The sequence below is a fragment of the Berghia stephanieae genome, chromosome 2, assembly GCF_034508935.2.
Source record: "Berghia stephanieae isolate SIO BIC M18660-M18661 chromosome 2, UCSD_Bste_1.3, whole genome shotgun sequence".
Taxonomy (NCBI): Eukaryota; Metazoa; Mollusca; class Gastropoda; order Nudibranchia; family Aeolidiidae; genus Berghia; species Berghia stephanieae.
In genome coordinates this window covers 100,753,045-100,768,493 of record NC_088361.1, presented here as the reverse complement: position 1 = coordinate 100,768,493, position 15,449 = coordinate 100,753,045, and the positions used below count along the sequence as shown (strand labels likewise).

General features: G+C 34.5%; 2 protein-coding genes across 2 annotated transcripts in view; both read right to left on the bottom strand.

Moving 5' to 3' along the window:
- The window catches only part of LOC144966101 (protein AAR2 homolog), a 417,529-nt gene extending 407,154 nt beyond the window's left edge, over positions 1-10,375 (bottom strand). Inside the window, exon 1 of the mRNA XM_078902179.1 lies at positions 10,246-10,375. The gene's annotated coding sequence lies outside the window, so the exon portion shown is untranslated. The remainder of the gene's footprint in view (positions 1-10,245) is intronic.
- LOC144966095 (DNA polymerase kappa-like) overlaps positions 1-11,809 on the bottom strand; it is a 69,174-nt gene extending 57,365 nt beyond the window's left edge. The window contains exon 1 of the mRNA XM_078902162.1: positions 11,684-11,809. Coding sequence (XP_078758288.1) covers positions 11,684-11,736 — 53 coding nt within the window. The 5' untranslated portion in view covers positions 11,737-11,809. The remainder of the gene's footprint in view (positions 1-11,683) is intronic.
- Between the last annotated feature and the right edge of the window lie 3,640 nt (positions 11,810-15,449).

Below are 15,449 nucleotides of genomic sequence, written 5' to 3'. Positions count from 1 at the left end.
GTCTTAATGGTGTAGATATAATATCTACAAAGTCCCAAAAGATAAAAATCTTCCAGTATATATATAGGAATAGAGTGACTGGCCGTCCGGCATAGATTGTGGAGAGAAAGTGAGTGTCGAATGTTAGACCTATCAGCTTTTATAATAAGTGGCTACGTGACAGAATGTAGAACGAAAAGTATTCACTAATTAGAAATTAATTCGAGGGAAGGCTATAAAAGGAAAGACGATCTAATATTAGAAGGTAAAGTTTATCTAAGCCTACCGAAATATAACTGGAGTGAGATGAATTCAGTTCTTAATAAAATAAAATTTAATAAGATAATTGTGAACAATCTTTACTGTGACACCCCCACCCACGTTTAAAATATACTCTTTAACCATTATGGGAAAGATAGATTTTACAAACGGAAGTAAATTTACTATCATGATACTCTAGCATTAATCCATTGTTATGATTTGTGCTACAATTAAATTATTTATTAACTAGACATGGAAATGTTTATATTAACGTAGGTATATGAATGGGTGACAATAACAATGAAAGATTGTGGATTACAAATCATTATGATGAACAACATGATGGCAATGTGATTACAAATCATTGTGATAAACAATAGTGATGGCAATGAAGCATGATTTAAGTCGATGATATGAAGGTAATTTACTGAATGAAATGAATGAAAATGTAAATGGAATATTGACATTTCAATTATTAATCATAAATGAGTGAAAATTCATAACAATAATAGATAAAGAGAAGATTTCCCAAATCATGAATGGGTATGGTATATATATCCAAACAATACTCAATGTTACATTAAGTTGGGTCATCATGTTTACAAATAAAATTATCGAAATTGTGCGTTCTGATTTGGCATAGTTTGCGAGGTAACTAACAGTATGCATGGGAGGTTAAGTTATACCCTTCTCACGTGTTTATACTAATCGAGAAAGTAGGTCGGCGTGAATATTTTCACAGCCTGGTATGTGAGAGATACTGAAAGTGTAATTTTGCAAAAATAGACTCCACCTTAGTACTCTACTATTATTCATTTTGTTATTTCTTATGTACGTGAGTGGTTTATGGTCCGTTTCGACCACAAACTCTTTTAGCAGTAGATATCTGCTGAATGTCTTTAAAGCAAAGACGATGGCCAGTCCTTCACGCTCTATTACAGAGTATCGTGATTCTCTGTCCAATAATTTTCTGCTTGCATATAAGCAAGGCATTAGAGTTCCCTCATGTTCCTGTAATAGTACACCTGCGATGCCCTTATCAGACGCGTCAGTTCTTACAACAAATTCTTTTGACATGTCGGGTAATTTAAGAATTGGTTCTGAACAGAGTAATGCCTTTAATTGGTTAAAGCTATTCTGACACGCTTCTGTCCAAACAATTTTGTTCGGTGACCCATTCTTTGTCAGATTTGTTAGCGGTGTCGCGATGTGCGCGAAGTTGTAAATGTATTTCCTGTAAAAATTTAGGAGCCCAAGTACTTTGCGTACTTCTTTTTTTGTCTTAGGTGGTTGCAATTGTGCGATTTTTGTTTGTTTTTCTGTCTCGGGTGTCTGTGTCCCATGACCAACGGTATGATTAATCCTGCATTTGAAGCTTCGATATTAGTAAACATAGGTTGCGACACTGTGTCTCTATCAAAATATTTTTTTTAGCATATTTGCATGGAATGTCTTTGTTGTGTTGTTGATTTTAATCTCGTAATTAACATTAGATTTTACTGCTGTTATTTTGAATGGTCCTTTCCATGTAGCTAAAAGTTTACTCGAGTCATCGGGTAAAAGTATTAGTACTTTGTCACCAATCTCAAATTTTCTTGACTTGCTTTTTCTATCGGAGTATTCCTTGTATTTCTCTGCTTTTTTTTAGTGACGGATTCCTGTGCTAGCTTACATGTATCCTCTATTCTGTCTTTCAGGTTTCTTACATATTCGTAAGCAAACATAATTTCGTTATTGTCCTCCTCATTCCCTTTACAAATGTCGGCTACTATATTGATCGGGCCGCGAGGTGATCGTCCATACATCAACTCAAATGGGGAGTAGCCTGTAGATTCTTGGGGTATTTCTCTATATGCAAATAGGATTGCTGGTAAGTATCTGTCCCAATCATCTGGTTTTTCTGCTGACACTTTTCTTAACATATTCTTTAGAGTGCCATTAAATCTTTCACAAAGACCATTTGCTTGGGGGTGGTAGGGAGTTGTGAATGAGTGTTGGATTCCCATGAGTTTCATGGTTTCATGCATCATATGTGATGTAAATTGGGGTCCATTGTCCGACAGTATCTCATTTGGTAAGCCTATTCTAGTAAAAATTGTCATCAATGCTTCAGCTATGTGATCCGATGTAGTTGGCTTCAATGCTATCACTTCTGGCCACCTGGTTGCGTAATCGACTAGTGTTAGTATGTGTGTATGGTTTCTATCTGATTTTGTTAAAGGGCCTATAATGTCAATTGCAACTTTTTGAAAAACTTTTTCAATAACTGGGGTTGTCTCTAATGGCAATCTCGGTATTCTGCCTTTTGCGACTCTTCTTTGGCATGTGTCACAAGATTTCACATATTCTCGGACGTCTTTAGTAATTCCAGGCCATGTGAAATTCTCGGATATTCTCTTCAATGTGGAAGAGCTCCCAAGATGTCCAGAAGTTATTGAATCGTGCGCTATTCCAAGGATTTTGTTTCTGTAAACACTCGGCGTGACCAGTTGTTTAGCTATTTTGTTTCTTTTCCTATGTAACCTGAACAGAATATCTTTTTCAATGATGTATTCAACTTTTGATTTCGTCCCTTTGTTTGCGATATTGAAATATGATGTTAAAGTCGGGTCCTTTTTCTGTTCTTCAATGAACGTGTTCCTGTCAAATTGTTGTGGTTCAAGAGAAATAGTCATTGGCTTCTCTGTTGTCTTAGTCATCTTTCTTGTTTCTGCTAGACAAGCTGTTTCTTGGGTTAATGACCATTCTTTTACATCTTTTGGGTTGTCTTTAAGACCTTTTATATTGCCAACAATAACATCAGCGACGGGGTTGGGAAGTATACAGCATTCCACTATTCCTGTATAGTATGGGGTTTCTATGTACACATTAGCTGTTTCAAAGGTTTCGACTGTGCCACTGAATGTGATGCATTGTACCGTTTTTCCAGTTTTGTCTTCGTCATTGATCAAAGATGCTTTTATTCCTACTGTACTGCATCCTGTGTCTCTCAATATTTTGCAATCAGTTCCATTAGCTTTGCCTTCACAAAAAAATAGCGATCCTGATTTGTGAGTTTGTGTTAAAAGTGACATACCTTTCACGCAATACACATTTATATTTTCTCCTGACATTATTCGTGTCTGATTATTTACACTGGTTTGGAGTGATGCATTTGCAGTTTCTTTTGGATATCCCACGATTTTGTAACATTTGTCTGCTGTGTGGCCTTTCATTCCACAATATTGACATTTAATTATAGGTTTGTTGGTTTTCTTATACTCAGTATTATTGTCAGTGCTATTTCTTGTTTTGTTTTGATAGGATCGGCTATGGTCTCTATTGAACTGTTTGTTCCATGGTTTGTTACTATGATCATCCTGTTTCACTTGCGTGTTCCGAGTGATTGATCGGCTCGTTCTATTTGAGTACTGAACTTTAGGTGTACCTGGACTCTGAGCAGCGGCAGCGTAGTATGGTTCCTTCAATGTTCTGCTAAGGGGTGTCAATGGATGTGCGCTGTTAAAGTTTTCTGCGTAGATTTTTAATTTGTCCAAGTTTTCTGGCTTTCTCTCTTTAAAGAATGCGACTAAATCTGGGTTGCAAGCTTGATAGATTCGATTCTTCAGCGTGAGATAGTAAAGGCCTGCAAAGTCGTCTTGTTTTACGTTTGCCAACTCAAGCCACCGATTTAGAAATTGAGTAATTCGGTTCACGAATGTATTAAAGTCTTCTCCACTTTCCGGTTTTGCAGTGTGAAACCTTTCCTGGTAACCATCTTCCGTTAATCTAAATCTTTTTAGTAGAGCGTCTTTAATTTTACCATAATCATCTGCATCTTCAGTTGTTAAGGTATAGAAAACTTTTAGCGGTTCTCCAGATAAGCAGTTAATCAAGGCTGTGGCCCATTTGCTTTCTGGCCAACGATAACCTTTAGCCTGAACTTCGAATCGGTGTAAGAAGGATTCTAGACAGTCTGAGCGTTCATCGTATGTTGGCATGCGTGGAAGTTTCACGAAAAATTCATCACTATTATTATGTTTTTTTTCATGACCGGTTTTTGTTTTTTTCAATTTCCAGCATCATTTGGGTCCTTTTGGTTTCTTCTTCTGCTAATGCTATTTGTCTTTTAGTTCCCTTTCTTGGACTCTTTCTTCTCGTTCTTCTCTACGTATTCTTTCTTCATGTTCTTTTTCTTCTCTACGAATTCTTTCTTCATTTTCTTCTCTACGAATTCTTTCTTCATTTTCTTCTCTACGAATTCTTTCTTCATTTTCTTCTCTACGAATTCTTTCTTCATTTTCTTCTCTACGAATTCTTTCTTCATTTTCTTCTCTACGAATTCTTTCTTCATGTTCTTTTTCTTCTTTTACTTTCTCTTCGCACCATGAAAATATTCTTTCCTGGGGTATTTCTAAGTCCTTTGCGAGACTTAAGTATCTTTTATATGCTTCCATGTTGTAATAAATTAGTTACGATATTTTATATATATTATATTGACAGGATACTGTTACTGACTGTTTTATTTATTTACACTTACTGGAATGAACTGTTCTATTTTTAGAAATCTCTCTCTCTTATTTCAACTTATTATGTATGTTGAATTTGATGCCTTTTATCGTTATATCTTATAAAGCAATGTGTCAATACAATGCGGAGTTATTATGACTTGTGTCAATAACAATGTGTCAATCGCGTGTACTCTACACTATGTTACTACGAAAAATGTATCACCAATGTGTGTGACTCGTCGTTAGTTTGTGTACAATTATTCGCAATGACGCTAATATACTAGAGTGTGATAACAATAATAGGATGCCAAAATAATCCCAAGTTATCTATCACTAAATATAACACGACGGCTAGTAGACTCCTTTTATTATTATTTAGTTTTTAAAGACTCACTTTTCAGAACATAATATATAAGTGGTTTTCGGTAACAGTAGTATGCCAAAAATGCATTTAAAACAAATCACTATGCAAAACAAATCACGATGTCTATAGTTACTATGTGATGCCCAACTCATGTAAAAGAGAATAATGAAGGATATATTTACCAACTCAGTTCGTGGCTGGGACCTCTCTCTTGTTCAATGGTTGTTCAACAATTGTAATTAGGCATTGAAGAGTGTTTAACAGTGATGTCTGAAATACAAAACAATAAAATATCGTAAGATTTACAATAGTTACAAAATGTGTTCACAACACTGAGTGATTGGATGACAGGTGAATGAATCGTTATGGAATGTAAACATATTGAAAACAATTCATGAATGAGGCAAACAACAAAATGAAATGAGTGATATAATAACAAAGTGGACAAGGAATGAATGAATGAATGAAAAACTGAGTGAATAGATGAATGAATGAATGGATAATGTATGAATGAAAGAATGAAGGGAGGAATAAATGTATGAATGATTGGATAAATGAGTGAATAAACGGATGAATGGATGAATGGATGAATGAATGAATGAATGAATAAATAAATGAATGAACAATGAATGAATGAATAATTTATAAATGAATAAATGAATGAAGGAATGAATCAATAAAATGCTATTCAATTTGAATGAAAGAATGAATGGATAAATTGCTATTCCATTTAAATGAAGAAATGAAAAAGAAAAAAAATTAATCCTGTAAATAGGGAGTTCAATTAAAATATGATCAAGTGGGGCAATTAAGAGTTTTACAATTTAAACTTTAAAGTTAGATGAAATAGATATAAGTAACTAAATAAATTCAATTCTTTATATGTGTCCCCTCCAAAATGTCATGGTCTCAAGTGAGTAAAGAGCTACTCGACTATGCATAAAGATATATGTAGAATGAGGCCCCAGAATTTACTAGTTACTATAAATGAAAAACAATTAACGATTTGTTTACAATGAAATAAAAATAATGATGAAATTTAATTAAAAGAGATAAACAGTGATCGTGGCAGTTACAAATAGAGATATGAATATTTTACGTAACTTATGATAATATGTCAGGTTCATAAGTTTACGTTTCCAGGCAGTTGATGGGTTTGGATGATCTATTCCTCTGATAACAGGATCGGACTCGTAAAATTCCACTTCCAGGCAATTGGTAAGAAGTTGTTGTGAAGTCCTTTGACAGCGGGCTTGGGTTTGATCCTTGAAGATTATACAATCAAAGTTAAAAGCTCCGGCGTCTTAATGGTGTAGATATAATATCTACAAAGTCCCAAAAGATAAAAATCTTCCAGTATATATATAGGAATAGAGTGACTGGCCGTCCGGCATAGATTGTGGAGAGAAAGTGAGTGTCGAATGTTAGACCTATCAGCTTTTATAATAAGTGGCTACGTGACAGAATGTAGAACGAAAAGTATTCACTAATTAGAAATTAATTCGAGGGAAGGCTATAAAAGGAAAGACGATCTAATATTAGAAGGTAAAGTTTATCTAAGCCTACCGAAATATAACTGGAGTGAGATGAATTCAGTTCTTAATAAAATAAAATTTAATAAGATAATTGTGAACAATCTTTACTGTGACACATAGGTTATCTAAGACCTAGCTTACCACTATTGCTATTGTGTGGCACGCAGCATGAATCAGACACGAAAATGCCGACATGTCTACGATACCTATAATCCCACTTGCATTGCACACTGACTGTTGTTGATGCTAAGACAGAAACGCAGTTCTGCACCATCATTTGCATACACTTACTCAATGGGTAGGAGGTGCACTGCCCATCGGGATGTATTGCTACAACAAGATCGATGAAATATGATTGGGTTTATCAATTATGTTGGTTGCATGCATACCTCCATAGTGTATTTTCGTGATTTTCTACTTTCAGTATATAGATTGACTCAATTAGACTGAGTATTGCTGTCGATGTTATAAGTCAAACTAAGTTGAAACATTCATAACCGACGAGGCGATACGGTTGTAAACCATACATGCCATTCGAACAATGCGCGGGAGTACTACACGCAGACCCGAGGGTGGAGTCATATAGGCGATAATGGCTGCGCACGCAAAAAGCATCGCATTTTGCCCCGCCGCGCAGTGGAGATTTCCGGTCTATTATTAGTAAGTCAATGCGAAAAATAGTCCATTTTGATGATGTCATCATATTGGGGGGAGGGGGGGGGGTGGGGTCCAGTCAATGATGACAATTGATGACATGGGGGGTGGGGGGGGAGGGGGGAAGAGGGGGGGGGGTCTAAAATGCCAATTTTTGGTTGACATAATATGTGAACGCTCCCCAAGAACAACAACCGACCACAAACAATTAATAAGCCCACAAGATGATTGGCCCGTGTATTAAACATGCCACGAACAGAAACATTTCAGATCCCCCCCCCCACCCACCCCACCCAACCTAAAACCTAAACCTAAACCTCCCTTCCACAAATAACCCCAAATAACCCCATATTATAGAAGTTCGGATATTCCGGTCAGCTGATAGGCTGCAGACTTTCAACTTCCACCAATCAAAACCCACAGAATCCAACACCCCCCCCCCCCCCCCTTATATACCTCTATCAGTCCCAGACAAACTTCTCTAAACACATTACAAACATCTCTTAATCATCAATAAACCGATTAACCGATTGGTTCAGGATCCTTGCTATCCACCAATCAGAACATCACATTTTATCTCCTCTCCACATCCAACCGCGATCTACTATTTAATTGTTAAATTAAATCATCTAAAAGAGTAACAACATTTATTACAAACCACCAACCCAATATATCCCCTAACTGCCCAATTAACCCCCCACCCTCCATGAACGCGTTAGGCAACATTAATATTTCAACCTTTTACTTCATCCTTTAACCAGAAAAAAACAACAAAACAAACAAACAAAAAAAACGAAAAAAAAAAAACGAACGATACAGAAGCAGTAAATGCCAAAGCCTTTCTACTGCTACTACCACTAAACATAAGTTTGATGTTGAGAATGCTTGATAATAAACCTAACAAATGAAATTGTTACTAATTAAGATAGGATGGCCTGGGTCTAAAAGAATAACGGCCATACTATTCCACTCCTCATATTTAATCCCTGCATTTTTGCGATAAAAGCAAAGACTATTTCAGGTTTTACTTACAGATAATTAATGCGTCTTTCTTATTCAATTATGAAATGATTATATATATATATGTATATATATATATATATATATATATATATATATATATATATATATATATATATATATATATAGAATACAAATTGTCACTCACATTTTTTGTGGCCGAGACGATTCGTTTCTGTGTCTCTTCACACGTCTTCAGTCGGCGTAATCCTTAATAATGTTAACGAATTGGAAAGAACAAGCAATTCGTTTGGAGTAAGAATTTTGTCTTCGGACATTATTAAGGATTACGCCGACTGAGGACGTGTAAAGAGACACAGAAACGAACGTCTCGGCCACAAAAAATGTGAGTGACAATTTGTATTCTATATTAGCTCTAACCATCATTATCGAGCACTTTCGTACCTACGAGTACCCACCAACACTCATATATATATATATATATATATATATATATATATATATATATATATATATATATATATATATATATATATATCTTCTTCTTCTAGGTTCCATGCCTGGTCCAGGCTTCGGATACTGCATGAATTATCTCTCTCCATTCCTCCCTGTCTCTTGCTTTTTCAAGCAGCTCTTGGATTGTTAGGTTGGTGAAGCCCTTCAGTTGGTCTATGAGTGTTTTTCTTTGTCTCCCCGGGCGCGTTTACCAGGTATTTTTCCACAACTTGCCAGGTATTCATTCCTATCTTTCCTTACTATGTGTCCGAAAAAGGATAGTTGTCGATCCACTATTAAGGGCATTAGTTTCCTTTGTTGGTATGTTTGTTTTAGCACTTCTTCGTTCGTTTTGTGTGCGGTATACGATATTCTCTGCATCCTTCTCAAGCACCACATTTCAAAAGCTTCAATGTTCTTTTGTGTTTCTGCATTTGTAGTCCAGCTTTCGCATCCGTAGAACAAGATTGGCCACACGTAGCACTTCAAGACTCGGAATCTAATCCCGAACGACATCTGTTTGTTTTTCAAAATGTTTCCCAGGTCAATGAAGGCCTGTTTGGCTTGAGTTATTCTTGCTCGTATGTCTCGGTTACATCTTCCATCTGTTGTCACTATTGAACCTAGGTATTTAAAACTTTCTACGTTGGTAAGCTGCTCGCCGTGAATCGTTATATTGCAGGTGTTGTTGTTTTCGGGGTTTTTCTGTATTACCATGCATTCTGTTTTGGTGATATTCACTTCCATTCCCTTGGCTTCACTATCTACTACCACTTTGTCAACAATCTTTTGAAGTTGGATTTCTGATGTTGCAATGAGTACCGTATCGTCTGCGTATCTTATATTATTTATGTTGTGACCTCCTACTTTTATTCCCTCCATATTATTTATGCCCCTCATGATTGTTTCTTGGTATAGATTAAACAGATCTGGTAAGGCAACACACCCTTGACGGACTCCTTTCTTAATAGGAATGGAATTTCCTGTAGAGTTTCCGATTTTGATAGATGCCTGCTGGGTGTAGTATAATGTTTGCATGAGTCTGAGGTCTTTCTCATCAGCGCCAATGGAGTGCAGTTGTTTTAGTATTTCTTCGTGGCGTACTCTATCAAAAGCTTTTTTTTTTGTAGTCGACAAAACAGAGGTATAGTGGGGTCTGAACCTGTATAGCTCTTTCACTTAAAACACGGAGGAGGTATATTGCGTTCCTTGTCCCTCTGTCAGGTTGGAATCCATATTGTTCTTCTGCGATTTCGGGGTTAATCTTATTCCTTAGCCTGTTGATAATTATACGCAACAGTATTTTGTTGATGTGACTTATTAAACTTATAGTTCTAAAATTTTCGCATCTGACTGCACCTGCTTTCTTTGGTATTGCTATGAAAATAGAGTTACAGAGATCTTCTGGAATTTTCCCAGTATTGTATATATTGTTGAATAATATGTGAAGTTCATCAATTGCTAGATCTCCTAGGCTTTTTAATACCTCTACAGATATTTCATCAGGGCCTGTTGCTTTACCATCCTTCATTCGTTCCATGGCATGTTCAATTTCACTTTTGGTGATGTTTGGTCCGCTTAATGGTTCTTTGAATTTCAGTGGTGGTTCATTTCTATTTGGATCATTGTACAGTTCGCCTATGTATTCTACCCATCGGCTTTCTATATGTTGTTCTTCAAATAGCAGTTCCCCTTGTTTGTTTTGGATACAACTTCCTGCTGCTTTGCTTTTCCTTTTCCCTGATAGTTCTTTTATTCTTTGGTGAGCTTGTTGGGGGTTGGGTTTGTATTCTCTTTCGATTTCGCAGCATTTCCAGTCTAGATAGTTCTCGTGTGCCTCGATGCATTTGGATTTAATGTGGTTGTTCAATGTTTGGTATTCTGCAGACCCTCTGTTGCATTTTCGTCTTTCTTCAAATAGGTTTAGAATTTCATTTGTCATCCATTCCTTTTTGCTGTTTGTTTGAGCTATTGGTAAATGCTTTTCTGTAGTTGCTTTGACACACTTTTGGAATATATCAAATTGTTTTTCACATTTTTCGTTATCAGGTTCACTTTGGCTTTGTATCATGAGTGCATTTTCAAATTCTTCTCTCATTTTTGTTTGTATGCCATTGTCTTTGCATAACCTGTAATCCCTCTTTATTCTACCAGCTGTTCTCTGAATAGCTTTAAACTTTATCCTTACTGTACAAACAACTGGGACATGGTCACTGTCTACATCGGCGCCTGGGTAGGTTTTGCAATTTAATATGCCATTTCTGAATCTTGATGATACTGCTATAAAGTCTATCTGGTTCCTTGCTCTGTCCCCTGGTGATTGCCATGTCCAGGTTCTTCTTGGGTGTTGTTGAAACCAGGTGTTTGAAATCATTAATTTATTTGTTCTACACCAATCTGCCCAGATGTTTCCTCGTTCATTTCTTTCTCCGAGTCCATGTGGTCCGATTATGTCACCATCTCTGCCTCTGCCAATCTTAGCATTTAGGTCCCCCATTACCATAAGGACTTGTTGTGATTTACACATTCGTTTTGCTTTGTCTAGTGAATGGTAAAACTCTGTCATATCTGCATCTGTCGCCTCTTCTGTTGGTGCATAAACTTGAATAATATTGGTGTCAACTACAGGTCCTCTTAGCTTAACCAGCAAAACTCTGTCTGAGATTGCTACGTGCCCTTTGTAAAATTTGGTTGATTTTTGGTCTAAGATCATCCCTACTCCTTTTTGGAAAGAGGTTCCACCACTCCATATGATCTTATATGTCATGTTGTTTTCTTGTTTTGACATGGTTCCCTGCTCTTTCCATCTCATCTCTGCCAGATATATATATTTATGGGTGTTGGTGCGTACTCGTAGGTACGAAAGTGCTCGATAATGTTGGTTAGAGCTAATACTAATATAAAATATAAATAAAGTCACTCACATATTTTTGGCCGATACAAATGTTTCGATGATCTCCATGTCGTCAGTCGGCATAGTGTCCGTAGTGTGCTTTTTTCATTCGAGGGGTCGATGTTTATTTCTTGAGTCCTTACTTCCGTTGTGTTGTTGATTTAGATAGAGGTGATCAGTGTTGTTATGTGGTGACATGATGTAGTGTGTTCTCATTTCGTGTATATGTGTGTGTCTGTGTGTGTGTGTGTGTTTGTGTGTGGTGTATACATGTGTGTGTGTGAGTTGTTGAATGATGTTGCGTGGGAAAAATAAGGGGGGTGGGGGTGTGGAGTGGGGGTGTGTGGGAGGGCGAGGGGGTAGGGGTAGATATTAGTTTTAATAAAGATAGTGGTAAAAATGATGATGCTGATGATGATAATAATAATAATAATAATAATAATAATAATAATGATAATAATAATAATAATAATAATAATAATAATAATAATAATAATAATAATAATAATAATAATAATAATAATAATAATAATAATGATGATGATGATGATAATAATAATAATGATGATGATAATAATAATAATAATAATAATAATAATAATAATAATAATAATAATAATAATAATAATAATAATAATAATAATAATAATAATAATAATAATAATGATGATGATGATGATGATGATGATGATGATGATGATAATAATAATAATAATAATAATAATAATAATAATAATAATGATGATGATGATGATAATAATAATAATAATAATAATAATAATAATAATAATAATAATAATAATAATAATAATAATAATAATAATAATGATAATAATAATAATAATGTTCATGATGATGATGATGATGATGATAATAATAATAATAATAATAATAATAATAATAATATAATAATAATGATAATAATAATAATAATAATAATAATAATGATGATGATGATGATGATGATGATAATAATAATAATAATAATAATAATAATAATAATAATAATAATAATAATAATAATAATAATAATAATAATAGATAATAATAATGATAATAATAATAATAATAATAATAATAATAATAATAATAATAATAATATATAATAATAATAATAATAATAATATAATAATAATAATAATAATAATAATAATAATAATGATAATAATAATAATATAATAATAATAATAATAATAATAATAATAATAATAATAATAATGATGATGATGATAATAATAATAATGATAATAATAATAATAATAATAATAATAATAATAATAATAATAATAATAATAATAATAATAATAATAATGATGATGATGATGATGATGATGATGATGATAATAATAATAATAATAATAATAATAATAATAATAATAATAATGATAATAATAATAATAATGATAATAATAATAATAATAATAATAATAATAATAATATATAATAATAATAATAATAATGATAATGATAATAATAATAATATAATAATAATAATAATAATAATAATAATAAATAATAATAATAATAATAATAATAATAATAATAAATAATAATAATAATAATAATAATAATTTAACCTTTTGTGTTTTGAGCTTGAATTTATTAGAGTGTCTGCACATTGTCATTAGTTCTGATCTTTTGTTTAAGGTGCTATTGTTTCTGTGGTTGTGTAATTGTATTTTCAGTTTCTCTGTCAGGCACAGGTTGCATTTTCTAGCACCGCATCTGTAGGGGCTGCTTTGCCTGACTATCTCCCAGGTTATGGTTGGTATTTTGTTTATGTTTATTGTTCCCAACAGTGCATTGCTAACTTGGTGCTTTTTGCTTTGCTTTCATGTGTTATGGAGGCTTTGTGATTGTTATATCTTTTTTTTGAATGGGGGTTCTGTGCTGCCGATATATTGTGCTATGGTAATGACAGTGACTATGGTGGCTTTGTAGAATATTCAGAGGCTCCTACCCCCAATAGCCCCAAAGAGGAATCATAGTACATAAAAAGCGGAATTCGAGACCAAAAAGCGGAATCAACTTACTAATATTAACTACGACATGATTTGCAGCAGATGTCATAGAAAATCCAAAGTCCTCAAATGATACAATATAAAATGTCTACAAAAACTGCAGACTGTTTAAAGACTAAAAAAGGGGGTCACATAATAACAGAGGACACAGGCCCTGGCAGTCTCAGAGCAAATCATTAAATGATTGGATTTAACCTTGTCAGAACACACACCTAATCAAACAAATGCGCGTGCCGGCACACACACACACACACAAACAAACACACCAGGGCTAAAATTAAAAATAGGGAAAGAAGCCTACTCAATAATGTCACCGATTGGAGCCAACATATAATATTACAGGTCATTTACCTCACATTGTGGAGCCAACAATAATACTAATTCTTTGGTCATTGACTCCTCCCACCCCCCCCCTAAAATATTATCTGACATCAACTGCACACACTATAAAGGGAATAGTCAGACACAAAAAAATGTGTGTTGATTGACCATAGAGGGTGATGATGAAATAAACGATAGCTAACATTTTTTGATTATCATTATTTTCCTTGATTGAAAAGCGGAATTTTTGCATTGAAAGCGGAATCGCGGAATATAGACCAATTAAGCGGAATGATTCCGCGAAAAGCGGAAGGGCAGGAGCGCTTTTTTGTTGTTGGCAATTTCCCTTTAGAGGGCAGTCGTCCTTCTTTCTGCAACTGCAGTTGTCTTCATTTTTTATATTGTTGGGACCGGATATGATTTGTCTCTTGTGGTTGGTAATGATCTGTTTCATGTTTTGTGTACAGCTGTAGCTTATCTTCACGTTGTTTCTGTTGATTATTTTGTGCAGTCGGTGGTTTTTCGGGTAGTGTTTATCGATGAGAGCGAGGAACTGTTTGCCGATAATTGAGGTGGATGCGTTGTTGAATGGCGGGATGAACCATATTATGTTTCTTTTTCTGTTTTGCTTTGGTGATGTGGCGTGCATTACATTTTCATATTTCAGTGCTGAGGTGTGGCCACTCTGTGTGAGTGCCATTTTATAGTCGTCTTTTGTTTGATACAAATATGGTACGAAAAGTGCTCGATATGTAGCAATGGAGCGAATTATTATTTTAATATTTACCACATTGTTTGAGACAGTCTACATTAATGTTTCAGGCCTAATTAGCCATCGTCAGGACTGTGTGTTACATGAGTTGACTGTTGTTGTTTGTTGAAGTGGTTCCGGTTTATAGTTGATTAACAAGAACTTCCGGCGATGTGGACACGTATTGTACATCTCATTTTTCGTGTTGAGTGTGGCTTCATGAGGGTGTTTGATTATAGTATATTTCTCTTCGAGGCATGAGTTTTGATGTTGGTGTGTATCCTGTTGCTTTAGATAAAATTTTCCATGAAATGTTGTGGTCTAGTTTGTTGTCTTTTAATTTCCAAATATGTTCGCTGAGGACTAACGGAAAATAATTTCAAAACAAGATACAACCTCCACACCTCAACATTTAGAAACACTAACAAAATAACATCCACAAAACTCCGCGAACATATTTGGAAATCTCAAAGGGAATACATTTTTTTCTGCGTACATTAGTATACTTTCAGAGTTATAATGATTCTCCCTTAACTCTTCTGTATTTGATACTAGATAGAGAAATGAAAACTAAACACTCGTTCAGTGACATATCCTTGAGTTCGAGAAGCAGTACTGTCGCTCGTCTTTGAATACTCCAAGATTTATTGAGTATCTTACTTATAGTGGGCTTCAGACACTGCTCCCGCAGATAGGAATATTTC